Source organism: Cinclus cinclus, chromosome 2 (genome assembly GCF_963662255.1).
Source record: "Cinclus cinclus chromosome 2, bCinCin1.1, whole genome shotgun sequence".
In the NCBI taxonomy this organism is placed as follows: Eukaryota; Metazoa; Chordata; class Aves; order Passeriformes; family Cinclidae; genus Cinclus; species Cinclus cinclus.
In genome coordinates this window covers 37,606,733-37,633,905 of record NC_085047.1, presented here as the reverse complement: position 1 = coordinate 37,633,905, position 27,173 = coordinate 37,606,733, and the positions used below count along the sequence as shown (strand labels likewise).

General features: G+C 36.3%; 1 protein-coding gene across 3 annotated transcripts in view; it reads left to right on the top strand.

Annotated features, from left to right (window-relative positions):
• GRM5 (glutamate metabotropic receptor 5) overlaps positions 1-27,173 on the top strand; it is a 218,964-nt gene that overhangs the window by 150,542 nt on the left and 41,249 nt on the right. For all 3 annotated transcript variants that reach the window (XM_062487536.1, XM_062487535.1, XM_062487534.1), the window contains exons 3-4: positions 12,147-12,382; positions 24,466-24,712. In XM_062487536.1, the coding sequence (XP_062343520.1) occupies positions 12,147-12,382; positions 24,466-24,712 (483 nt within the window). The remainder of the gene's footprint in view (positions 1-12,146; positions 12,383-24,465; positions 24,713-27,173) is intronic.

Genomic DNA, 27,173 nt, shown 5'->3' with positions numbered 1-27,173 from the left:
CTTTGCTTCCTTTCCTTCACTCTTTTTAAAGCCTCTGAGACTGCTAATATTGGACTAGACAGTGTATTTTTGAAAATTTCGTATAAGCTTTCTTTGAAAAGGTCAGGTATGTCCATTGATTTACTATTCTTAGATACTTCTGAAGTCTTTAAGGGATTTAGCTATAGTTTATGGCACAAAAGATTTTTAAGCAAAACAAGCAAAATAATCCCTTTTAAAAAGTTATCTTTTTTCTCATTGGCACAATTCTATTTAAAACAGAGCTTCCACCAGTCTATAATCACAAAATGTATATGACATCGCTGTTGATAAAAGCTGCTATTAAGTCTTGCTGTTAGAACCCAAAGCTCTCCTGGCACCTATATGAATTTGTACTTCCAACTCAGGCACTACAACCCTCCTAATACAAACCCTTTTCAGGGTCACTTCTCACTTTACCTTTTATCCTGCTTCTCCTGGTTAGAAGCAAGGGAAACACAAATGTTCAGCATGGCTTAGTGATCTGTTTTGGCATAGATCCCATCTTAACTCCAATATTTCCTTCTATATTTTTATATTTTCTCAGTTGAAAACTGTTGCTTGGCAACATGGATATGGATTCAGCACTTTACATTTCTTCTAGCTTTGAAAGATTACTTGTTTCTTTGTTTGTTTGTTTTACAAAGAAATCGGTTTCTTCAGCATTCGTAATGTCACGAAGACGTTCCCATAAAATTTTATGAAATATCTAGAGTACTGAAAGCACTGAACTAAAAGGAGGGAACTAAATTATGGAACTAGTAGTTCAAGATATGTAAAAAAAGCTGTGATGTAGAGGCTCTGTTGTTCTCTGTTCATGCTGGCCAATGCCAATCAGATTTCTGGAAAATGTTTTCTCCATATATAAAATTTGGGATCAATTTTTCAGTGGAATATTCATGTTAGGATTTGGCTCAATTACGATCTAACAAGAAAATTCATTAAGCTACTCCCAGCAATAAATAGTGTTTGCCTTGCCCATGAAGTTAGCAATGCAGTTGCAATCATCAGGAGACTTGCCCTTGAGTGGGAACCCTGAATGAAAGTGTTTTAAATGTAAATGTGTAAATAAGATTTTAAACTAGGGATATAGCCCTACAATTACTGTGCCATTTACAGAGGAATAGATAAGAAATGTGCTATCATATGTGAGCCATTTTAATTGGAGAAATACTTTGCTATTTTAGTTGGAGATTTTCACTTAAGGTGCTGTCACCAGGAAAGATCTTGCTATGTATGAACTTATATATCATCATAGATTAGTCTCTGTTATCGTAAGTTATTATTAGTTTAGGGCATGGATATACTAAAGGAAAGCAGTAAAAAAATGCCGATGGAGTCATATCACCTTGCCCTATATCTTTCATGTCACTTTGAAATATTAACAAGGTACATCTCACATGTCAATTTCTAAACAACAATTCTTTTCAAATGTTCAGGTTTTTAAAATCTGTGAGATATAATTGCAATACAGACAACCATGTAGTCCATGAAGTTGCAACTTATTTTACAAAAAAAAATCAGATTTTTCTTCACTGTTTCCTAAATTTATGCCATCCATGTGATCTGTGTATAAAGTTAATTCTGAAATGTATTTTGCAATGCAATTTTTGAAAGAACTTGTCAAATAACAACCTACTATGTTATTTTACTACAGAACAGATATTTAAGCTTTTTCGATAACCCCATCATGCTATTTTTTTTTCTGTACAGTCCTTTACTTTCAAAGCTTGGTTTTCATGGATTTAAAGCTAAAACCCCCAAAACCAGATCTAAATATTTGCAGACGAGTGAACAGTTTTAGTGATAGACTGTGTTCTCAGAGACAGACATGGAGGTGCTGACAAACTTCACTTGCAGGATTCACTGGCGGTAACCATAGCACATTTCTGAAACCTAAAGCCTGATTATGATGTCTTAAGGGCTTTGCATGGGTATAAGCATTGTTTTCAGTAATTTCAACAAAAATAGGTCAAAAGCATATCCTAATGCTCTCTTTGCAGTCTTAAACACAAATAGTGTGTTAAACAACACATTTTTACTTGAAGTGTGATCATCTCTTCACATTTTTTGTGCTTGTTCTCTCAGTATATTCTGGATGACATTTGTTTTCAACTTTGCACTTTGACTACTTGCATTTTTAAGCAAACTTCTAATGCAGAAGGCAATTATGCACTTAGGGTACAGATCACCCATGGGCCTCATTCTGGTTTTGTTAAGGAAAATCACTGTCAACTCAATACAACAAATGAGCCATAAAAGTTCCTTTCAATGAAAATCAGGACCACTAGAACAGAGAAACTAGGCAAAATTTAATGGTCCTGATCTAATGGGCTTCATATCTGCGAGTTCTCTCACCTTATTTCAAAAGTGTTCCTCCTACACATGGGTTTGCACTGTGTAAAGAAATCTCAGCAGTATTTGTGCTGACAGAAATAACTTTTTTTAATGACATCCATCCTAAAACACCAAGAGGTGGTTAAGAAGACACTGGCTGTGAATTTTAATGTTTCCTGTGCTTGTTTGGAAAGTGGTATTGTAAACAGGTGTTATGATTTACAGCCTTACCTTCACCCAAATTGGAATGTTCCTAAAGACAAGTTCAAATCAGACTTCTATTGATTCATGTTGCTGACACATATCCTCACCCATTAAAATGGTAGAACATGTGAGCTGGTGTTTGCCAAACTTATTCAAATTCTTCTTCTGGGCCTTGGCTGCATATAATTTTTTTTTTACTGAACGCCATTAGGGGGTGATTACTGGGTGTCATGAACTCTGTTTTGAGCATGGTAAAGCAAGTTGTATCATGTCTGTGTGGATGGCAACACAGAAATCAATTCCTCACTGTGGGAGTTACAGTCACTTACTTAAAATGCCTAACTCCAAGCTCTGGGTAAGTCAAGTATTTGATATAAAATCAGTTGAATGCATAGATGTGCATTCACTTTTGAAAATTATGGTTCTAAATCTGTAGAAATGAGAAATGCAAACTGCTTCAGCTAAAGAAATCATAAAATCATAGAATAGCTTGGGGCAGAAGGGACACCTTCCACTAGACCAGGTTTTTCAAAGAGACTCAATTACTTAAAGAAATATAACAACGGAAGTCACTTTGGTTTCAGATTACTTCTTGACACCAAGATGTAGATATATTCCTTTACTCTGATTCTTGTAAAAGATCTGTGATTTGCTGCAGTGACAAATCCTTTTGTCCAGACTTTTTAATCCTTGTGATGTGCATATTGCATCATAGCTCTGAGGTGTCAGCATATTTAATATGTCACACTCTTTTGAAGAAGAAGGTGGCTTTGAATGCTGTAGAGCAAGAGGCAGTCAGAAAAGGTCTTTGACATATTTTCTTCCTCTGAAGCCAATGACTGTCTAGTGATGTTCTTTTTCTGACAGTCATGATTCCTCCTCAAACAGTCGACTAAATAAACGTCATGTTTATAGCCCATGACGACTGAATTATTCTGAATTGAGCTTTAGAAGATGAAGGGCTTATAAAGCTGCTCTATAATTCAATTCTCTGTATTTCCATGGATAATACCAATGTGAGTGGATGGGATGAGCTAGTTGTCACACATTATATTGTCTGAGGGCAGGCAGTGAATTAATTAGAGGGATGTGTCTTGATCTGAGCAAGAGGCAATCCTGACGAGAGTGGCAAAGCTTCAGCTGATTTCAGCAGGAGGAGCATTTCAGTATATTTACACTGTTTGTGTTATTATTTTGGGTCTAGCTCAGTTTCCTTTGCTGTATTTGGCTCAATTTACTGAACAAAATGTTAAAAAAGATATTTGAATACTGACTCCCTGGGGAACTGTGAATAGTAATTTATTTGTATTTTTTATTAATTACCTGTATGTTAATTATTGCATTTATGGGATTGAAATTACTTATTCTTTCTCTGAAAAAAAATCCTACGTAACAAACCTTTGCCCATGCAGAATTTGCTAAGAATTGTTCAACTTGAAATTTTATATAAGCCCCTCTAGATTTGCAAGAGTATGTACCAAAGTCTGGAGATTTAAGACTTTTTTGAAAGTAATATTCTGGTTACCACTCTACTATTAGACCAGTGGAAACTTTCTAGAAAGGCATGGTTCTAAAATAGCTCCTAAAATGCAGATAATACTGTTAACATATCATCTTTACCTTTCTGTTCCATGTTCAAAGGTTCATCCTAAATTTTCTGATTAGTCATAAACAAATTCTCCCCAAAATAATAAGGTTTAGTGTTCACATATGCATTGCTACTAGGAGTAACTACTGAAATATGAAATGTACTTATGTTTTTTTAAATTTTATTTTGTGTTGGCCAGCTTTTCAACTCATTTTTGTTTAATGCTTACTTCTCTGTAAAATGCCTAGATATGTTCATTTATATTTAGTCATACTGTTCCTTGTTTATACATTAAGTATATTATTTATTACTAGAAGTGGTATTCTACAATAAGGTAACATCTCAAGTGTTGTTTTGAATTATATTTCATAGTATACTTTAGTAACTTCATGAATACATGTTAAAAGTACTTGATAGCTGGCATGCAGACATGAGAGATTATTGCATACTACTTTTTCAGGCTGAAAATCCTGTAAATATCTATTCATAGGAAAAAATATATATGTATGCATATATAAATCATAGGATTATAAGTGTTACATTTTCTGTTAAACATGTACATTACTTCACTTAAACAATTTTTTTCCCATTTCTGAAATATTTTAGAGTAGTGAGGTTGTCACTTATCTGAACTCATCTGTTCATTCATATGACTGTGTTTGAATTTATCATAAAAATTGTTGTATGTCCCGAAAAGTGGTGGCTGGATGTCTAATGGGGGGTTCATTCCAACACTGGTAGCCTCAGTAAATTATTATCACAAGATAACTCTGATTCAGAACAGCTTCTTTTTTTCCTGGTGGACTTGATGTAATGAAAAATCCTCTGAATCGATGCAAGCAATCATGAGTAGAAGTTCAGCAGTGGTTTATAGATCTGTGCCGTTGTAGAACAAACTGAGGATCTTTCTGCCTTTAGGGTCATCCCAGAAATGTTTCCATTCCAGGGGCAGGGGATATACAGCAAATAGCTTTGTGGCAGCATTTCAAGACAGTAGGTATTTGCTCATCATTTCTGCCTGATTTCTGTTAATTACTTTTTTTTTTTTGTATTTGTTTATATAGCCTTTGTAGATTACCTAATACAGCAATGGACACCACTTCTTTGGTGCTCTGAAACTATCCTTAATTTGGCATTCTGGAGGAGATAAAAATCAGTATTTTCACAGTAAAAATATGTATGAAATTGAAGTGGTTCAGACATGAACCATTCTTTTTCCTTTCCTGTTTTTCTGCTGTTGCTGACATTATGCAATTGGTGGCTTTTAGGCTGTCACTAGGAGAAGTTTACAGTTTGAGGAGCTTAAGAATGAATTATAAATATGACTCAACAGCATTAACATTGTTGAAAAGAAAAGCTGCTGCCATATTTGGAAAATACACATCAAGAATATTAAGTAATCTTTTTACCCTCTTCAAACCAGGACAACCCTGTAAAAAAAAAGAGTGATGGAAGCAATCCTGATGCCTGATGGCCAGTTCCCAAATACATTTTAGGTTTTCCTACAAGACACTTCCCTTCGTTTGGTTTTACTCTTTTGACTATTCTTATCTAGTGCAAAATCTGAAGAAAAATGCTTCCATCTCCTCTTTTGACAACATGGATTCATGAAAATCTTGCTATCTTCTCCCTCCCTGCCCCTTGTTAAAGCCTTATCAATTTCTCCTGGTAGCTATAGCCAGGAGACTGGACACAGTGTGGGAGCTGCCTGCTTGGAATGTGGACAAGCATTAGCTAGGGATAAAACATCTTTATATCTATACAGATCACAAGAAGACACTCCATCACTGCCCTCTCATCTTTAGCCCACAGAGCTCTCATTTTGGTTCTCAGTGACAGCAGCACCCAAGTCACGTCCATGACACTGTCAGCATTATCAGAGCATCCCAAGGTAGCACTGAGTCTGTAGAGACAAGGACCAGCTGGGCACGTCAGGAAGAATGACAGCAAATTTAGCAATCAATTTGCCAGATATTGGAGTTGGATAAAGATTGGTTTATTTAGTCTAGAGAAAACTCAAAGCCTTTACAAATAATTGATCTAGAGTGAACGTAGTAAAAAAGTAAGGGACTTCAATTGTAGCACAGCTTTGCATTTAATGCTAGGAAAACCAAGTTGTCTAGCCATCTGAAATGCCCTTCTTCTTGGAAATATGTCAAATATTTTCTTTCTCCTCATGAAAGAATTATTTGGGAATCAAGAGAGCATACAGCACAATTTGAGTATACTTTGTGTTTTCAGGAGTTTTCAGGCAAATTTCCAATCAGTTTAGGGTACACCTCATATGACTTATATATAGATATATAAGTTCAGTTAAAATGATCAGCTTTGACACCTGGAAAATGTAAAGAAATAGGAATCACACATTGGAAACTGTTATTTTGTTGTACACACGAATACAGTCAGGCTGAATTACTTTGCAGCTCTGAACTACAGATGAAGGCAGCTGCAAAACTCTGTTTTCATGCAAATTCGATGTTGCTATAGGATACCGATCCCTCAAGTTGCCATCACAACCTTTCCCAGCTTGGGGAAGTTTGGATACTCAGCAAGTAATTAGTACCAGTACTCCCCTGTGTAAGGTATCTGCCAAATTCACTGCATAACTACTTCTAGCTATCATCTTGTAGAAAACTGTGGGCCATACTGCTTAAAAATAATCAAGTAATTTCTTTCCTTTGAATTACCCGTAATTTTTTTTTATCTTTATGATATGCATGAAAAGGAAGAGAAAAAATGTGGACCTACAATCTAAAAAAAGCCAGGCAGCAAAAAAATAATTCATTGCATGCAGAGTTATTATAAAATGAACTCATCTAAATGCATCAGTTTACAGCTGATCAGCAAAAGCAATGCCACCCTTCTCTCAGTATTAACCAAACAAATTTACCTTTGCAAGACCAGTAGGGCTTTGACAAGAGAGTGAGGACTCTAATACTTTTACAGCTTTTAAAATATATAGAAAAAAATCTTGGAAGAGCAGAGGAATAAAGTGAAATGGAAATTAAAGACAGCCACTTAGAAAAAACTTCTACACAGGTGGAGAAATATATTTTCAAATGCTGTCGGTTAGATTTTTGGCAGGAGAGTGATTAGATGTGGGCAGAACAGCAGTTTCCATCATTATTATCTAGAAACAGATTTTGCATAACAAAAAAGACCAGTCTACAGCCTAAAGAATGCACTCATTTACTGTAATAATGTTAGCTATAGCTTGAAACGGACTTCAGAGTAAAAGACCCTGCTGCATTTTCAATGTAGAAAATAAGTGGAACGGATTGCAAAAGGGAGTCTATTTTTGTTGTGCACATGTGTCTCCCAGTATTTTGTCTAATCCTAGAAACAGAGTTTTGGAATGTGTGCTGAATTTTCCAGGTGGTTTTCACAGGAACACTAAAGCTATGTTTGCCAGCTCACTGGCACTAACGCACAAAATTTTACTCATCATAATTTGTGCAGAGCCAAGAGCTGAAAATATTCATTCAGTGTAGTGAATCACCTAATGGACCAAACTAGTAGACATCTCTGCAGCTTTCTAGGTTCTAAAAAAAATGGTGTAAAAAAACAGGGCATCAGGTAACACTGGGAGGATCTTCTACAGGAACATCACCTCCAGTTGGCGTTCTGGATGTCCACCAGTTGTAGTTGCTTTAGCATTAGACCTCGCCCTGCTACTTTCTCCCATCCAGGACTGGCAGCAGTCTAGAGTAGACAACTCCAGCATCCTAGTTAGTTAATTAGTTAGTTTCCAAAACATCTTCATATCTTGATAGCATATTCTTAACAATTCCAGACAGATATTGATAGTATATAACTGATACCTTGATAGGCTTATCAATGATAACCTTTTTTTTTAAAAGTGAGCAGCTAACAAAAATATCTCCAATAACTAAAAAAATCATATCTGCAACTCATTATTGCTTAGTTTATTAGTACAATAAAATCAAAATTAGTTGATTGTCAAATATTCACAAAATAGTGACTGTAAAGAGTTGCAGTAGTTTCAGGGACTGACAATTTGTACAGTGTGCTTGTTTGTTCTGCCCCTCTTGTATTATCCATCATATGCTCTTGCTTAATTTTGAAGCAGAGTACAGTTAATGGTCTTCAAATCACAGGTTATGTATAGTTTTCTATAATTCAATTCTCAGAACAACAAAGTTCCAACTCTTTCAGGATACTGCATGGATTGAAATAAATCCATAAAAGGCATTGGCATTGTTCAGGAGTACTTAAATCTGAAGTTGTCCTTGAAGGATATTGTGGTATTGAAAAACGGTCAATTATAGTATTTATTTAATCTCTTTATCAGCATAAGATTTTCCACTTTGAAACTTTTTTAGTCCAGCTGTCCTTAAAAAGTGGCAGAACTTCTCTACTTCCTTGAAAGGCTTCTCAAGAATCTGAAAATAATCACTGAAATCAATATTATAAACCCTACAGCTGAGATTTAAGAAATGTTTTTAAAAGTATAAAAGGCTTATAATATTTAAAAATTAAATCTGTGTCTATTCAGTGTGTAGGCATGTCAGTGCAAATGAGTTTGTGGTTGCTCAAGTATGATATCTTATTGACTCATTGGTTTTGGAGTTTCATTTCCCATGAGAAAGGTCATTTGGACTATGGAAGTAACAAGTCTTATATATAGGGCAAATATTACAAAATTGGTGCTATGGAAATTCAAAACCAAGCAAGTGGCCTTAAACTGCCAGACCTGTCAACCAAAATGTCTAAATTAGGAAACATAGAATTTCTTTTCTGTTTTAAAACAACAAAGGATTATCTTAATCATACTGAGATAATGTTATTTGGGGAGTAGATATAAAATCCTTCCTTTCACCCACCAACAGAGAGATAAAACAGTTTCATTTTCAGTTAGAATAATTTTGACCCAGTGCACACTCCTGCCTACCCTGACTGCATTATTGGAATTAGCTGTGTGTATAGCCTAATACATAATTTAGCCTAAATAAATGTCTCTTCTTTTTGCTTCCCATAGCAACTAGGGAGAGAGAAAAAATACAATAATGCAAAAGTAACTAAGGTAAAAAATTATGAGAAGGTGGGGAAGGTGTGAAGGACCGTTATTGTTTTAACTTTGAATTTTTTTGTCTAACCTGCTGTGTTTTACGGAATCATTATTCCCAGACATATGTCAAATGCCAACAACTGCTAATGTATAGTGGATGTCAGGAAGTCATCTATCCTGCTTCCATCCCTTCAGCAAGGCAGGGACATTTATGCCAGATGGATGCTTGTCTGCCTTGCTCTCTGACACCCCTAAGAGTCTTCACTTCGAGCTATTTTAGTTCCTCATTCTCTTTACTGCAAGAAAACTTTCCTGGTGTCTAAGATGAGTCATTCTCTTTTCAGTTTAAGTCCTGAATGCTTATCTCAATATGATAAACAATTTGTGATCTTTTTGATGATGCTTTTGATGTATCTGAAGACAAGGTACAGACTATCTCCCCTAGTATTGTGTTTGGTTCTTTAGGCTATAAATCTTCACCTAATTCAACTAAGCCTGTTTTCTAGATCATCTCAATTTTTGGTTCACCCTTCATCTCTGAAATTGACAACTAGATTTTTTAAATATTCATTCTGTCCTGTGTACCTACTCCATTTTCACTAACTTTGGGATAGTAGTTTAGCATTTGCTTTGCATGTTGTCCATCTGAGGCTTTGTTATCTTGACATCATTGTTGGTACAATACACACTTTGAGTAGGCTTTATATAATATTCCTAAATGCTTTTTGCTAAACTGAAATAGTTACTTGAATGAGAAGCAGCTCCATGGAATTAATAAATTCTTCTGCAGAAAAGTTGAGAAGGACGGTTATATAATATCAATATGTAATATGTCATTTCTATATTTTTTAATAATTTTAAAGGTATAAAATGGTATCTCTGTTGCAAATCTTCTTAAAGGGGATAGAAAATCATAAAGTAATACTGTCAATTTTATAGCACCCTACTGGATTAGATCTACGAAACTGCTCCTTTGAAAATGATTAAGACATTAATTACAGGAAAACAGGCTTTTTTTCTAGGTTTTCTATGACACAACTCATAAAGCTGGGATACTGACAGCATGGCTTTAATTCTTTTAAATTCTACCCAGTTAAAAAAAAAAAAAAATCCCACACTACAAAACCTATCACTTCCTGCATTCAAAAACTTGTCAGGTTTCATGAGGGTGGATAAAACTGCTTAAAAACTTGCCAAAGAACAAGACAAATCTTTTAAAGGAAAGGTTAAATCAGTCATAAATTTAAAACACCTTCTGTGGCTTTTATCACAAAACAACCCATAAAAGGTTTTAACTCTGTCCAGTAAACATTCCTGGTGGAAGTGGGGGGTGTTTGTCTCACCGAGCCTCTTGAGTACAGGTGGGAACATTAACACCTGTGTTAATCCCTAAATTAGAAGGTAAATTTTCCAAGTGTTCTTCAAGCTGAACAGCAATGCTCATCTTTTATCTTGCAAAATGGAAGCATATTTTACTCTTCTGTGCTGAGTAAATCACTGCATTTGAAATCTGAAGCATGTTTAAGGGTTCCTTCATTTTGATTCCAGACCCTGGGTATTTTTCCCCCCTAGTGAAGCCACTGTTTACATTGCAGATGTGCTAAGACACAGTCAAGAGTCCAGGCTCTGCTGAAATTGTGTTGTGCAGGAGTCACTCTCTGGGGGCATTTTGCTCTGTGTGGGGACAGCTGAGTGAACAGCATAAGGAATGTGCTGGGGACCAGGTGTCTGCAGCAGGATTCCTGCCTGCTCTGCAGTGCAGAAGAAAAGTTTAAGACAGGCAGTGAATGATCAAAATAGAATAACAGATCCACACACATAAAGGTCACCTACATCACTTACAGCATGACTAACTTACAGAAGGGCAAGATTTAAACAAATCATGAAGTTTTAAAATAGGACAAGTTGAGCTTATATTTTATCCTTTGATTATTCAATTTATAGGGTTTAAAGGTACTCTCTATAGTCAACATCCGTGACTTTTTAGAGGGAGTAAAAATGCTGATCTGGGATTCTTCTCCAAGTCTCTGACTGTAAGACCTGAGGCTTTTGAAAAACTGAAATATCATGTTCATGATAAAAGAAAAGAAATCTGAAATGCTCTTATGAGATATGTACATTTTTAAGGTTGAGTGAAACTTCTTAAATTCTTCAGTGCTACCAAGAACATCCATTGGGAAAATGAGGAGAGAGAAATTACCCTGAGAAGTTTATGACATTTTGTTTGAATGGGGTCTTCAGCATCTTCTGTTTCCTTGTGGTTAGGGTGTTGCAAACTGAAAGGTTAACAGAAGGGGATTAAAATTCTGTGTGCAGTACAGTATCACACAACTCCATAAAGCTCCAGCCACAAGTAACAAAGAAATAGGAGCAACACCTGGATCTGCATAATGCTCTGCCCAGCTTCATTAGTCGTGTCTGCAGAGAGGATTAATTGCTGCAGATGCAATGCCACGCTGTCTCTGTGCTGGTGCTTCTGCTTGAGCAGTGCCAGCCCATTCAAGACATGTTTCTGGCTCTTTGGGCCGTGGTCCATCAAGAATGCAGACATGGTCTGCATCACAGTCCTGCCCTTTGCACAGTGAGAGATCCTGTCCTCACAGTCACAGCCTCTGGGCTAGGAGTAATATCAACCCAGTGCCAGGGAAACGCTGAATCCAAGGTTTTCACTCCACAGCTCAGTGAGGTTAATTGATGCAGAAATGCACTTATACACAGCAGATTTTTAACATTGTTTCAATTACCTGATGTGGAGGATGTGGAATTTAAGTAGAGGGTGTGGATGTCAGGCAAATGTAACTAAAACACTGAATTCTTCCACTAGAACAATTACAGGTGGTTTACAAGACTTCACTCCAAACCACATCTGCTAGTGTGTGTGCTCTTAAACTCTGGTTTTCAATGTTAAGGAAGCTCTTTTCAGATTTCTTTGAATGGTCAATGCTGTGTCCCTTTCCTTTACCCCTGTAGTGACGGCTGGGCAGACAGGTATGACGTGACAGAAGGGTACCAGAATGAAGCTGTTGGTGGGATAACGATCAAGCTGCAGTCTCCAGACGTGAAATGGTTTGATGATTATTACCTACAGCTTCGGCCAGAAACCAATCATCGGAATCCATGGTTTCAGGAATTTTGGCAGCACAGGTTTCAGTGCCGGTTGGAAGGGTTTCCTCAAGAGAACCCTAAATACAACAAGACTTGCACAAGTAAGTGAATTTATTACTTCTGCAGGGTGAAACAATGTGAATGATGGTCTTGTCTGATGCAGCATGGTCTGGTGAAATAGTGACTTGTATTGGAAGGAAAAGAAGCTGGAAATGCAATGCTTGCTGTTCTCAAAATTATGAAAAGCAGAATTTTAAAGTGTTCAGATTTCTAAAGAAACAGATAGAGCTTCAGTACCTACCTGCTCTCTGTATTTGAAAAACTTGATGCTATTCCATCTCCACAGGCACGTAAACACTTTGAAAAATGCTGCAACACAAAACTAAATGTGCTTTTTCAGAAAAAAAAAAATAGGTAATCATATTGCTTTGCCTCACAAAACCAGTGAGAGAGCTAATATACTTAAAGTTATCTGAAGGCCTTATGCAGTGCTGATTATTTATGAACTTCATATAAAACACTAGTTGATTTGAAAGATGTCATTGGGGTTTCATTCAGCCATGGGTCTTTTCAGGATGTGCCATTTTGAGCTGATTATTTTCAGTCAATTGTACTAATTTTAGCAAAAACTCCCACAGCATTTTGTCATTTCTGCACTACAGATAGATAGATATAGTATATTTTTCTGTTTTTTTTAAATTTTATATTATTATTTATTACTTCTGTTAATTGCTCTTCATTTAATGAGATGCCAAGCAGTACTAATGTCTAGTCTGTGAACTGGCACCCATGTCTTGCATTCCAAAGGGCATGGGGACCTGTGACACCAGTCAAATGACAAGAGACACAGCAGGAACTCAAGACTCAGTGCCTCAGCAAGACCCCAGACTACCTGGAAGGGATCATTTGTTCAGAGTCCTTCCTCTGAGGCTAGGAGGACTGTTTCACAAGTCCCTTCCCATTCTCTGCAACTCTCTGGGCAAATATTTAACTATTTCTGACCCTTGAGATATCACTGATACAATGGGTATTCTGGCAGTGTTGGGGATAAGGTGGTGCTGTGCTGGACATTAGTACAAGCACAGATCTAAACCCCAAGGGTTATTCCCTCCTAAAAATGTCAATATCTTCCACACACCCATGAGTCCAATAATGTCTTAAGGGATCAGATTCTTGGATTTACACAACACAAACCCCTACCTAAATCCCACTTAATGATCTTAAAGTCTTTCTTTGGATTTGGACAAGGTCGCAGAGGAAGTTTGTGAGTGAGATGTAAATCAAGTCTAGGAATCCCAAAATCTCAGTGTACACCTTCTACATTCAACTGACTTTTCCCCATTATCTTTGTTATGTTACCCTTCTAACACAGTCTGAGACAGGTTTCATTTGCACTATTGACAGGTACTGCATATTGAGCAGCAAACTTCATTGATTTCCCCATGATAATGTTGACCTCTTTCCTGAGATGTCAATGCTGTGGGCATAGTTGGATGCTGGCTAATAAAGACCTGGTTTCCATCAGTATGCCATGTAAAAAACATTTCAATTTGACTTTTATTGGTTTCTTTTTTAACTTACCTTTTACCAGCAATGTGAGAATCTAATTTTTGTTTTATGTGAAACACTGGGAACTATGAAATGTAAGTGCCTAGAGAGACTTTTATAGCACCTGAAATAAAATTCACCACCTCAGAAAAATTATCATGGGGGTGCAGGGAGATATTATTTTATACACAAAGTTTATACCCAGTCATGGATATAAGACAACTTAATAATAAAGCTTAAATAGTTTGGTGTCAACAGCACTCATGGCTGGAATCTTTCTCACAAAGAACCACAGGTCAAATAGGTTCCTAAAGCTTGGAATGTCAAAGACACCAAAAAAAGTGCAAAAATCAAAACCTTCTGATTTGCAAAGCATGAATAGAGAAAAAAGCTTTTTTTCCCAAATGGATTGCTCTAATTTCCTTTTCTTCAGTTTTCTTGTAATATTAATTGCTGGACCGTGATGCATACAGAAAAAGAATGAAAACTGCATTATAAAAGCTTTAATTCTTTCATGTTGCTGTAGGGCAAAATATGTTAATTCAGTTGTGGAATTTCCCAGGTTAATGACATTATGCTCAGCAGTCAGTTAAAACTGTCCAGTTAGTTAGGGTTTTCACATAGGAAGTTGTTACTCATCATATTACTTGGGTTTATAGTTTTTGATTTTTATCTAGGCCATCTGTCAAAATTAATATAAAGGCAGTTCAAAGTTTGGCCTGAAAGATGACATGCAGAGTTACTTAATGACACTTTTTTGTGCCGTAAATGCTAAGACACCTATGCTTTTTTTTCCAAATATAAATATAAATATAAATACAAATACAAATATAATATAAAATATTTTAATAGCTCCAAAACTAGGAAAGCATATATGATAAAGTGAATAAACTTGAAGTTACTCAACTCTGCGCATTAACCAGCAAGAAAGACATAAATGTATACACTGAGAATTACAAGAGTGAGAGATTTTGATGCTGTAACTTTAAGATCAAAATAACCATGAATATTTGAAATTGGCATGGTAATTGCTGTTTCTGCCACATTTCCTATCACCCATAGGAATTTGAAAATTATGTCTTTTCAATTGTTATACTACTATTTGTTTATTTTGAACACTCAAAGTTGTGAGTCCTAAATACCCTCAGTTCAGACTTCACAATTGTAAAGGTGATACTTGCCTTCAGTGGTCACAAACATTTCACAGACTGTCCTAAGAGTTTGTGCATGATGAGGAATTAGTTTTGGTTCTGATTTCATCTGGTAAGAAAACAGGACTATGTTCTTTTGTTTATCTAACTAAATACATGGTCTTCTCCAGAAGCTGCATATATATATATTTAAAAACCCAAACACACTAAAAAATCAAGCTACAGGTGTTTCTTAGGATTAGAATTAATGAGTTTCAGTTTACTGATATATGCTGGAGAGAAATCAAAACCTATTCTTTGCATCAAAAGTCAAACAATTCCTTGCTTCTTGGGATAATGATAAAAAGATAAACATAGAGCTGATTGTAATAGACAAGGTCACTATTGAATAAATGTGTCAATATAAAAGGCAATAACCATTATATTAGTGGGAAACAAAATTAATTGTTCTCTGTAATCCAGTTGTGTTGTCACGAAAACCTAAAACTTGTTAACAGTATTTTATACACAGTTTATTCAGTAAGAAAATAAACACAGGAAGCTATGGCTGAAATCTAAGTAATAATTGACTTCACCTATGCTCCAGCTATGAATTTAGCTGTTAAAATCTCTGCATTTTCTTTGATGAATACTGCCTAGTAGAATATTAGGCTACGTTTATCTGTATGACAGAAAGTACATGAAGCCATAAATTATTGTAATCATCACCAGTGACTTGTGAGAATTTATCTCACTTTTTAACATAAGCTATTCATAGACAGTTTCAGGTCAGATATTATTATTAAAGAATACATAATTCAGTAAGCTATGTATAAATTTTAGATATAAAATTATGAAATCAGCCAAACAAAGAGAATCCAAAAAGACAATAAAGAATTTTTCCCCATTCACTTCTATTAAGCACTAAAATGTTTCCATCCCTTCACATACACTTAGCTCACACTGAGATGAAAATTTCAGCATCCAGCTCATTTTTCATTTGCAGATTAGAACATACTTGCTGAACCCAAATGGGTGTCATTGTTGTCGTTGCTAAGAACATTGATTTTCTGCCCAGCTGGAGCACTACAGAAAGTGAGAAGTTCACAGACTTATCTGACTTCTTTTTCAGTGTAATAAGTTCCATGCCACAGGAGAGCTGCTACAAGCCACCTCTGAAGAACAAGAGTTAGGACAAAAAATTTAAAATGCATGTGTAAAAGGAGACATTTAATGGCCTCCAAACATTTTGGATTTTACAAGATTTGGTGCTGGTTTCACCACTAACACCAGTAAGAGATTATTTTAATATCTACGACCGTAATTCAAAGAAGTTCATAACTAGGTGTGCAAGCTTATCCAGATGAGTAGCTCCACTCAATGGCCAGCTGCAGGTGTCAAAAGGCTAACCTGATCCTTTGGTATTGATTGCCTTTAGACCTTTGAAGACTAGATTTTTATGTGATTGCTTTCTTTCAGACAGAGTTCCCACCAATGCTCTAGTACCTTTTCATCCTGGTAAGGGTGTTTTAAAATATGCATCTTAACAACAAGCAGAAACAAAACCCAACAGAAGTCAATTATGTGGGGAAACTCTGGATCAATGGACAGAACTGCTGGAAAATGACAAGTCCTCAAGATCACCAGGAGAAGAAGCATATTTATTACATTTACCAGACTATTAAATTATTTATTTTGCCTGCACTGTTAAGTGATATTATTGTGCAAAAGCTGGAGGCATGGATGGAACAGCATTATTTATGCTGATACTCAAACACAGAGCAGTACCAGAATACACATCCCAAGTAACTGTGATCTAAGGCATAGACAATAAAGAGTAAATAAATAGAGGCTGATGCTGCTGAAGCAGTGCAGTATCTTACTTTGATTGGCAGAGGTTACAGACTTCAGAAAAAAATAGCAGTTTCATGTAAAGGAACAGTGGGAACAGGAATCTGGAGGGAGGTGATAGGTCACTTGTGCAGGCACTTACAGCAGGGTCCTGGCATTAAATACTGTGGTTCAAAGCAGTGAAGTGGCAAACAAAGAGAAATTACAGGGGGCTGGGTCATCACAGACAAAGTTGAGCCACAAACAAGACATAGAGGGCACGGAAAGTGAGGAAAGCAGCTTAAGTCTGACATGGCTGGGAGCAAGGACCCAGTGACAGGGTTTATAGAGAACACACAGTGATGTACAGGTGTCCTGGTTACAGCTCCCAGGAAAAGGAGATTTGCAGCAGCATTCTGAACGCATCTTAGAAGGATGCAAAAATCCCAAGTTCCATTCACGATTTAACCATGAGGCTTCTCTGAGATAAAAGTGCTTTTTACAAGGGTGTAAAAACTCTCATAAAAGAAGGATGAACAATATATCTCCAAGCAATTTAGAAGAGGATTAAGAATAAATGAGTTTATTAGCAGAAAGGGAGATTAAGGAAATTTGGGATAAGTACAAGAAAAGTTTTGTAGCTTAAGGAGCAAATGTGCACATAAAATGAAAGCACAAAAATTGCCTACCTGTTTGCTGAATCTCATTCAGTTCCATCTATTTTTAATGAGAGCCAAAGGACACACAGAAGGTCCACAGTTTCAGATGAACAGAAATTTGGTTTAACAAATGGCCCTTTTAGGTTTCCAGATAGAATGAAGGAATAAAACATGACTGTCTAGTCTTTTGCACTTCAACATGCAAATCTGTTGATTAAATGTAAGCTCTAATGCCAAAATTGGTTTAATCTGAACTCAGCCAACAAAACATAAGTCCTGTCAGAATAGAAAAGTATTTTCCATATTTCAAGGGATGTATCACATTTAAACATTATATTCCTCAGACTTAGCATTCCTATACTTTATTTTTAGGTTGCAAATAAAAGCAGAGCAAATTTAGTTAAACTTTCTGGTTTTTAAACAATGAATTAGAAAGCATTTTAATTCTCCTGAATAAATCCTGTGTGTCATTCAGTTTGATACTCATGCTTGGGCACTGGCAAGCTGAATTACAGCCCAGCCCTCATTTTTATGCCCCACATTTCAGACCTGGAACTCAAACACTGTTATTAGTACTTTTACATTGATGCTGGGTCAGATCCAGAAATTTCCAAAGGCAAATCAGCTGTAAGGCATAAATCCAGATCTGAATTTTCTAGCAGCCTGATATAATCTGAGCCAGGATCCCACACAGATATGTTCCTATTTTTTTTTGATTCAGAGAAAGAAACAATGTGATGCTTAAAACTGCTATATGCTCTGGCTTATATTTTTGAAAGCCTTTTTGATATAAATTGATCCTGAATTTATCACTTCTGTAACTCAAACACTTTAATAGCTTGAATCTTCTCATTGTTGTTACAAAATTCATCAAGCTCCTCCAAAAAATCTGACTAAAAACTACATTTGTTTTTCCTTCCCTTTATGTTCCCTGACTCCTTCCTTCAACATATTAGATAGATGTGATGATGAACTTAATGTGACTTTCTTCTTTATATTACAATTCCTTTTCCAACCACCTTTCTGAGCCATGGAATCTATCTGGAACAGATCTCTCTAGCCTTAAAAATTAAATTCTAATTCATTTTTTTCAGATTATATACATTTCATATTCGATGTTTCAATTGGAGTAGCTCCTTCCATTTTCTATCAGCAGTTCAACTCCCTGTATAGATTAGAATACTTCATATAAACATGTTTGCAAATACAAGGAGTTTTATACCACCATTTCATGTGCTTTTTCACCTATAGCAGTTGAGCTTTGTTGCAATTTGTGACCAAAGAAACTAAATTCTTTAGAGAATTTATGTTAGGAAAATTATATGGAGAAATAGATATCTATTTACTTACCTTCTAGGAATACCTGTTCTGTTATTCCTTTTTGCTGATTATACTGAGTTTGGCAAGAGAAGCCAGACTGCCACTGTTTTGTGGGCACCCGGGGATGAAGGTTGAGCTTTTGTCAGATTTGTGAGCACTCTGAGAATGCCATGGCTAAATAGATGTGAAACACCAATGTCAACTAAGTACTCATGACTTTTTAAAAGTCATGTCTGGATTTCAATACCTTGAATTTGGTCTCTTGGTAATTCTCAATATTTTGGTGGCCCTCAACATGTAAAATGTAACAGTGCTGATACTGGCTTTCAGTTAAGAAGAGTGGAAGTTAGAACTGGTCAAAAGCAGTGGGTGAGGGAATTGCACTGGAAGGTACTTCCTTGTCAAATTTCAAAAATGTTCCATAACTGCACTGAACTGGATCACTTTTATTTTCTTATCTCAGTAACACTGAAAAGCTTTGTTTCAAAGTTTTAATTTACCTTCCTTCACATTGTTTCAGTTTTACGCTATGTGTTTGGCCTAAGCATCAAAATGACATTTCCCATAGAGGAAAAAATACTTCTCATCAGTCCAAGAGCTTGTAATAAAATAAAATAGGGGGGGAAATAAATAAACAACTGGAATTGATTTTTTTTAGCAGAAAAATACACCTAGAGCCTTACAAATAACATAGAAATGAAAGTTACTTTATCATTTCACATTGATAGAAAGTTCTGATAACAGGCTTTGGAAAAGGTTTCAAAATCAGGCTTTTTCTAGATTTTTAAACCATGACAATTTAATAATATATGAACAATATGGTTCTTACTTAACGACCTTTCCTCTGTTTTATAAAATACCACACATTTCTTCAGTGCAGGGACATACATGTTTCTGGGATGACTGACTTGATGGCATATCATCCAGAGCATAGAGATCCAGGGAAATCTAAATGTGTTCCTAAGGAGCACAACAGGGACAACGTGGACCTGCTGACAGAGTTAAGAAGCCGCACACTATATCCTGAAGAAGACAGACACTACCATGGTTTTATTGGAAAGATTACCCTGTTGTCCTGATTTTTTTCTAAGAAATTCAATAAGGCAAAGGAAAGAAACTATAGGAGGGAAAAAAACCAAAACACATTGTTTGATGGACTTCAGGTATAGTGAGCAGAATGTGAATGTGGGACATATTTGCCAGCAAAACTAGAACTCATTTCTGTCAGCCTCTTGTCCACCAAAACAAAACTTAACACAAATAATCACTGGAATTTTTAATGCTATATTTATGGAAATTGTATAGAAACTAAATTCTGATATAATCTTGGGGAAACTTTATGAAATAATTGGAGGCTATAGGACATGGGTGTGGTTTCCATTGTAATGTCTCTTATGACTTCATCATAAACAACCTTTTCATCACTAAGACTTTTAAAATAATAATAGTAATAATAGTAATAATAATAATTATTAAAGTATATAAACATTAACAATTTCCAATCAGTGAACACATTTCAGTGTTCAGCAAACAAACTGCTCTTCTCTTTGAAAAAAATATTCTCCTATATTGTGTCTCATTTTGTTCTCCTATATCTGCTCTGGGAATGAAATAAGGGTGTTGAGGGATTGCCTGGAATGTAAAATATTTTCACTATTTCTTTCATCCTTTATTTATTATTTAAAATGAAAAGCATTGCCATCTTTGGAAAAGTTAGAAAGCAGAAAAGGCATATTGAACCATGGTAATTTTGTGCTCTTAAACATCCTTGCTTGATGAGTCTTTGTAGTACCACAAACTGGCAAGCAGAAAAAATTGTACTTCATCTTCCTTGGGAGTAAAATCCTGGAAATAAACCAGGAAAGACAACTTTTACATCAAAAATCTGTAAAGTAATGAAATCCGTTGAAGAATGCTTATTTTCATGCTCAGTGCTAAAAAAGGTAGACAAATTTTAGAATTTGCTGCAAAGATGTGAGTTGGGTTGGGTTTGGTTTGGTTTGTTTTTTCCATATTTGGAAGGAGGGACTCAGTCTTGGAAGAACTGTTTTATTCTCACTGGTAGCCAGGACCATCAGTTCTGGGAGCTGCTGGAGTAGCTCTGGAGCATGGGAAGCAGTCCAGAGCTGGCTTACTATGCACAGGGACTAACAGAATCCATAAGTGCTTTCTTGGATTGCTGCCCATAAGTGCACTAATTGTTTTTAAATAGATCCAAGAAATGACCCGTGGCTAGTTGGAATCACTTTCTTGGTGAAAGAACATGTTTCTTTTTCATCATCTACATATTTGTGTGCTTTGGATACTTGACAAAAGAAAAGAACAAATTTGGATGAGGAGTTTAGTGCTGAGCCATCTCCATGCAGTTAATCATACAATAGAATCGCTGAATAGAATTGTTTGGATTGGAAAGGAAAGGACCATAAAGATCAAGTAGTTTTAATCCCCCTGCCATGGGTAAGGACGTTTTCCACCAGACCTGAGCCCCAGACAACCTGGCTTGAATTCTTCCAGGGATGGAGCATTCACAACTTTTCTAGGCAACTTGTTCCAATGACTTACCACCTTCAATTTCTTCCTCTAAACTTGACTTCTTTCTGTTTAAAGCCATTCCCCTTTGTCCTGTCACTGCATGCCCTTTTGAAAACTTCAGTATAGAGTCATAAATAGGTTGATATACTCCTAACACTGCCATCCCAATTAAGTTCATCCATACCACATTACCATGTCATGGTCACCCTGTGTCAGGAAAGGCTTTTGACTGAAGAAAGCACTCATGGATGAGTAATAAGGGTATGTGCTAGACTTCCAGCAAGAGCAATATGCAAGAACTCTTAAGTGAACAATGTGTTTAAGGCTGCCTAAATAATAATTCTTGAAGAGATAGATTTAAAATATTTTTACTTTGTTGTTGTTGTTGTTGTGTGAGAGACTACCTTTTAGCTCGTGTATTCAGCCTTCCCTGGAAATCACTGCTAGGGTTACTGAGGTAAGTAAGGATTACTTATATGCTTCAAGTCTGACATGCCAAAATACTTTGTGAAGAGGGTTGAAAATAACTTTCAGCTTTGGATTTGATTGTTTTTTTTAATGCTGGTATTTTTTAAGGTTTTATTACAATACACTAAAGAGAAAAAAAATTATTTTGTCTCAGTTTTTGTGATTTTCCCTTAAATACAGAATCTTGTGGTACTATAAACTGACCTTGGCAGGTTGGTTTTGCCCCTGTATAGCCAAGTGAGGCAATTAATATCTCAGGTGAATGTGTTCTCCAGCTGCAGGAAGTATATTAAAATTCTCATAACAGCTAACTCCCTCACAACTCCATTGACAATTGGCAGCAGCTTCTAGGAAGAGCTAAGCAGTCTCATTATAAATCATCAGGTGAACAGGATGAGGTTCAGTGTTTAAAGAAAATCAGAATAATAATTTCATAAAATTGAAGGACAAAGCCCAGTGGAGAGTAAGAATTAAGAAGTAAGTTATTAGATTTTTAAGAAATTATGCAATAAAGCAGCTGAAATATTGTTTTATGATAAATACTACTGCCAATGCAAATCTGATTCATTCTAATGGCTTCTATAATTAACTGCACTGTGTGTGAGCTGCTAATTTTGTGGGTGAATAATTGGTTAAAACAAGTGTTATGTATTGCAGTGTAATATGCTTGTTCAATTTTCCACTTAATATCAATTAATATGGGTTTTACATGTACTCCACTGTTGCTGGTTTTATGCCTATTATTTTTAATTAGGTAAAAGCAACACCTTGGTAGAACAGAACAAATGAGCAGCACTGTGATTTTTCCAAGCTTTTTTTTTTTCTTTTAAGATACTTCGCGGTCATATTGTTTAGCCTTCCAAAATGTTAATAATCACTTCTCCTGAGGCTGACCAGAATGGTGGTGCCAGCTTCCACGTAAAATAGAGGGTAGACGGAATCTCTCAGTTCTCTTTCACTTTCTGACCTCTACACAGTGTTTTTCAGTACAAACTATGTGTTTTACTACACTTCCTGATGTTTCCAGTGGTGCAATAGATTTTAGTGATTAGAACTGTGGGGTGATGTTCTTGCTCACCACTGAAAAGGTGTGTTTGTATGTAGACATACCTGGTTTATGGTAGAATTGATCACCAGGTGGAGATTCTTACCCTTTTCCACTAAAGCTGTCTACACATCAGAATGGATTCTTGTCTTCTGGATGGGTATTGTTAAACTGAATGAGTGCCACCCTGAGACTCGCATATTAGTCTCCATTTCTTCAAAGAAAAAAGTTTTCTGCGCCTCAATGTTCTCATGGCATAAAATACTTCTACAGATTGTGCTGCCTCTGCAGCTCAGATAGGCAGGTGTGAGCACCACCCTGCCCCTCATCAACGCCATGAGTGTGGCAGGCAAACTCTCGTGGAGTGGGCAGGATATTTGCATTCTCTTTGCTCTGGGCTGCCCACACAAGGGGCTCCCTAGCTCCTAGGGTTTCTGCTCAGCTGATAAAAGGAGACCAAATGTTCCAATAGAGCTCTTTCTTTGTCCTCCCTCCAGAGGCAAATCTTTCAAGGAGCCAGATAAATAGCCAGCACCATTGATGCAGTTGTTTTATCTCTGACTCTCCTCACTTCCCCAGTGTTAAAGATCTTGTGGCCAGAGTACAGCTGGGAAAAAAAACTCCAACCTACCCTTCCTTAGTTTGCCTGGTGCTGTCAACAGAGGAAATCTGTGCTAGTAATAACAGTGTGTTATAAAAAATAAAGGTCTTCAAGTTGCTGCCAAATGAATTTTTTTTCTGTACATTTCACAGAAGCATAAATAGAGCATAGAAATGCAAACGTTTTAAAAGCAAAAAAAAGTAAAGATTCACTAATTCTGGCTAAGCAGAGTCATGGCCTAATCCACACTGTCAAACCCTTCACAGATATTTTATTTGTCTGTATGACATTGTTATCCTCACTCAGAGAGGAGCAAGAGATGTTGGAGAGCTATTGGGGGGAACTTTTGGTAGAGTAAAGGGGTGGTGCCTAGGTCAGTCTGTTGGCATAGGATTAGTTCCATGTCTCTGAAATAAAAGTGTATTCATAGAATTATAGAATGGCTTGGATTGGAAGAGACCTTAAAGATAATGTAGTTCAAATTCTTCTGCCATCATCAGGGACAGCTTCCACTAAACCAGGTTGCTCAGAGCCCCCACCGAACCCGGCCTTGAATACTGCCATGGATGGGACATCCACAGCTTCTCTGAGCAGCAGAGTTCACTGATTTTCCAGAAGCAGAACTTTTTTATAAGGTTTCTGGAGAAAAAAACCTCTTATTAGCATTTTCACTTCAAATAATATTTCTGAAGGTATAAAGAGATTTCTGCAGGTAGAGAGAAGTTCCTGGGTTACCTAAGATATTAGGTTATAATGTCCATAGTGCATGCTTTAAAAATACACATGAAAGAACAGCACTCTAAACGAACATATATCAGGTGAGCTGATGAGCTGGATAACACAATATTTCAAGATAACCTCTACTTTCATTTCTTTGTTTTCATTCCAACATGGTCAGTGTGTGTACCAATAAAAACATCTTTTATGAGCTGTTTAGGACACTTAAAATATTTTTCCCAGTGTTAATAATTAAGTCACCAGCAGATGCCCGAAGCTCTGACTGTATCTATCCCAGCCCTAGTCACTAAACCCTCTGCTTGTTCCCTGACAGGCCAGATGACTCTGAGGACGCAGCATGTTCAGGACTCCAAGATGGGCTTTGTAATCAATGCAATATACTCCATGGCCTATGGGCTCCACAACATGCAGCTGTCATTGTGCCCAGGCTACGTGGGCCTCTGTGATGCCATGAAGCCCATAGATGGTCGGAAACTCCTGGAATCCCTCATGAAGACTAACTTTACTGGGGTCTCTGGGGACATGATCTTGTTTGATGAGAATGGTGACTCACCAGGAAGGTAATGTTGACATTTGTCAAACTGTTTAATAGCAGAGAGACTAAGAGTAGGTAGGAGGTATGTGCAGACTTGACAACAGAGCCAAGATCTCATACCCCTAGTTTTACATTTCCAGATTCTTGTGCTTATTTTGCAAAATAAGATTTTATTTTAATGTGCATTTTTCATGGTATTTCAAGTTAAAGATGTGGACTTTCAGGTGTAAAAGTTTCCTGAATGAATTTGCATTTTCATCTGTAACATTTAAATGTATTATTATTGAAAAGAAACCATCAGATCTTTATGTTTGTAGACCATCATGTCTACCACAGCCTGTTTCTCTCTTGATGTGGGTGTTTAAGTCTATGTGTTTGGTTGACCTATAAACAATCCTAGCACACTTAGCTCTTTTATTAGGAAAGCTAAAACAGTATCAGAAATATCGTACTGATGCATCTGGGATTTTAAAAATCAGAATTATTAAAAATCTCCTTACATATATTCCAAATAAAATCTTTCCACTCACATAACATACTAAGCTATCAATCTATACTGTGCTGCTCTAAGACAAATTCAATTTAAACAAAGCTTATTTTGCTGGCAACATGCATAAATATGTATGCATACATCTACAAAGTATAAGACAAGTTTTTCTAGGACACGTATCCACAGAAATGCTCACTGGAAACAGTTCAGAACAGAAGTAGGGATTTTTCTAGGTTTCTGCCTATTGAATTTTCAGAGGATGAACAGCTAGTATGATAGTATTCAAAATATGTTCATTCCCTATATTATGATGTATTTCCTGTCTTGTTCACTGCTTTTGTTCCAGTATTGTTTGACATGACCCTTTATGTTCACATTATTGGAAGGTTTTAAACATCTTTGTTATGGTGAAATATAAACATATGACTAGAGGAAAAATTTTTATCCTATACACTCATTTAAATTTGTCTTCTCCCACTAATGTGAGCTGAAAGGAAATCATTAACTTCCTAGTAGAAATGGGTTGGAAAATTTAAACTCATTGGTCAAAATATTTTGACATTTCCAAAAATTTCTACAATTTCAAATCTTATTTTTTTTCCTCATTCTATTTGCAAACCTGTAAAGCCAGCATTCTCCCCAAAAGCAAGCAAGCAAGCAGGACAGCCACCTACACAGCAGTCTGTGTCTTTTTCTGGAGACAAAATTTTTCAAATTCTTCAGACTCAAATTCTAACGAAGGGCACTGTGAGCTAGTAGGAAAACTCAGGTGCAAACTGATAGAAACCTAAGAAAATTTCAGATGGAATTTCATTTTCAGAGCTTTTTAGCATGAACAAGGTTGTCTTCTGCTAAATGTTTCAATTTTTACATATAGCTGAATTTTGAAGAGAAGTGATAAGTCTGAATTTTTCTGGTTTTATTTCAGACTTCTTTAAAAGGATTTCCTGTTGTTTTAAAGGTGCTCAGATGCAGTGGAGTGCATCCAACCCTGTTCCAGTCAGTGTCTTATGTAGAAATGACTGTGATAAATGAATGATATGTGGCCCGTCAAAAACAAATATGTGACCTGACAACATCAATAACAATATCTAAATATTGCAAAGAGATCTTTTACTTTACCTTTCCCTCATGTTGGCATTCTTAGCAAGAAAAATTTAGCATCATTTGTTGCAAGGAATGTAGTTGAGTATCTTGGATATTTTTAAATTCTGAGAAAGATGATGAAGAAATTATATCCTGTGCATTTGTTTTCTCAGTCACAATTGGACATAAGCATTTCCCTGAAGATCATGGGGACACCATGTTGAATGTGTACGTCAGGATAGCCCAACTTTAAGGAAGTCCAGCTTCCTTGGATTTGTGTGATACTTGTGTCCACTCAAACTAGTGAACTGTGTGTGGCTACAAAGTGATCCCAGACTTTGTTTTCTTTTGAATCATAGTTCTTTGTTCCCTCTTGTCCAACGATAGGCTCATCATTAAATCCAGTCTATGTGCTTAAGTCAGGTAACATTGAGTCAAAATGTATTCTTTCAGGATTAAGGAGATTTTATAGGAAGCTCCATTTCTAATTTCCAGGTTTTTAGTTGTGTGTAGTCTTTTAAGCACAGTCAAACACTATTTGCAAGAGATTGGAGATGGTGCAGTCATACTGGAACAACTCATCTGCCCTGTTCACTTGCACTGATAACTGCATCTTCATTTTGTAAAACATGAATTTAAAGCCTCACAGCTGTACTGTGGTGGCAGTGTTAAGCAAGAAATGAGAACATAAAAAGCTTTTCTGACCTACATGGTTCAGTATTTCGATGTATAGCAAAAAGGTTTTGAAATTATACAACAGACGATTAATCCCACAAGATGCTTTGAATCCTGGCCTTACTTCAAAGTCCTTTATATGTATGTTGAGTTTTAAGCAGGTAGATAGTCTGGTGTAGGGCCTGTTTTATGTGAGTCGGGAGACTTGAAAAAAAATAAAAGAGTATGGAAGCCA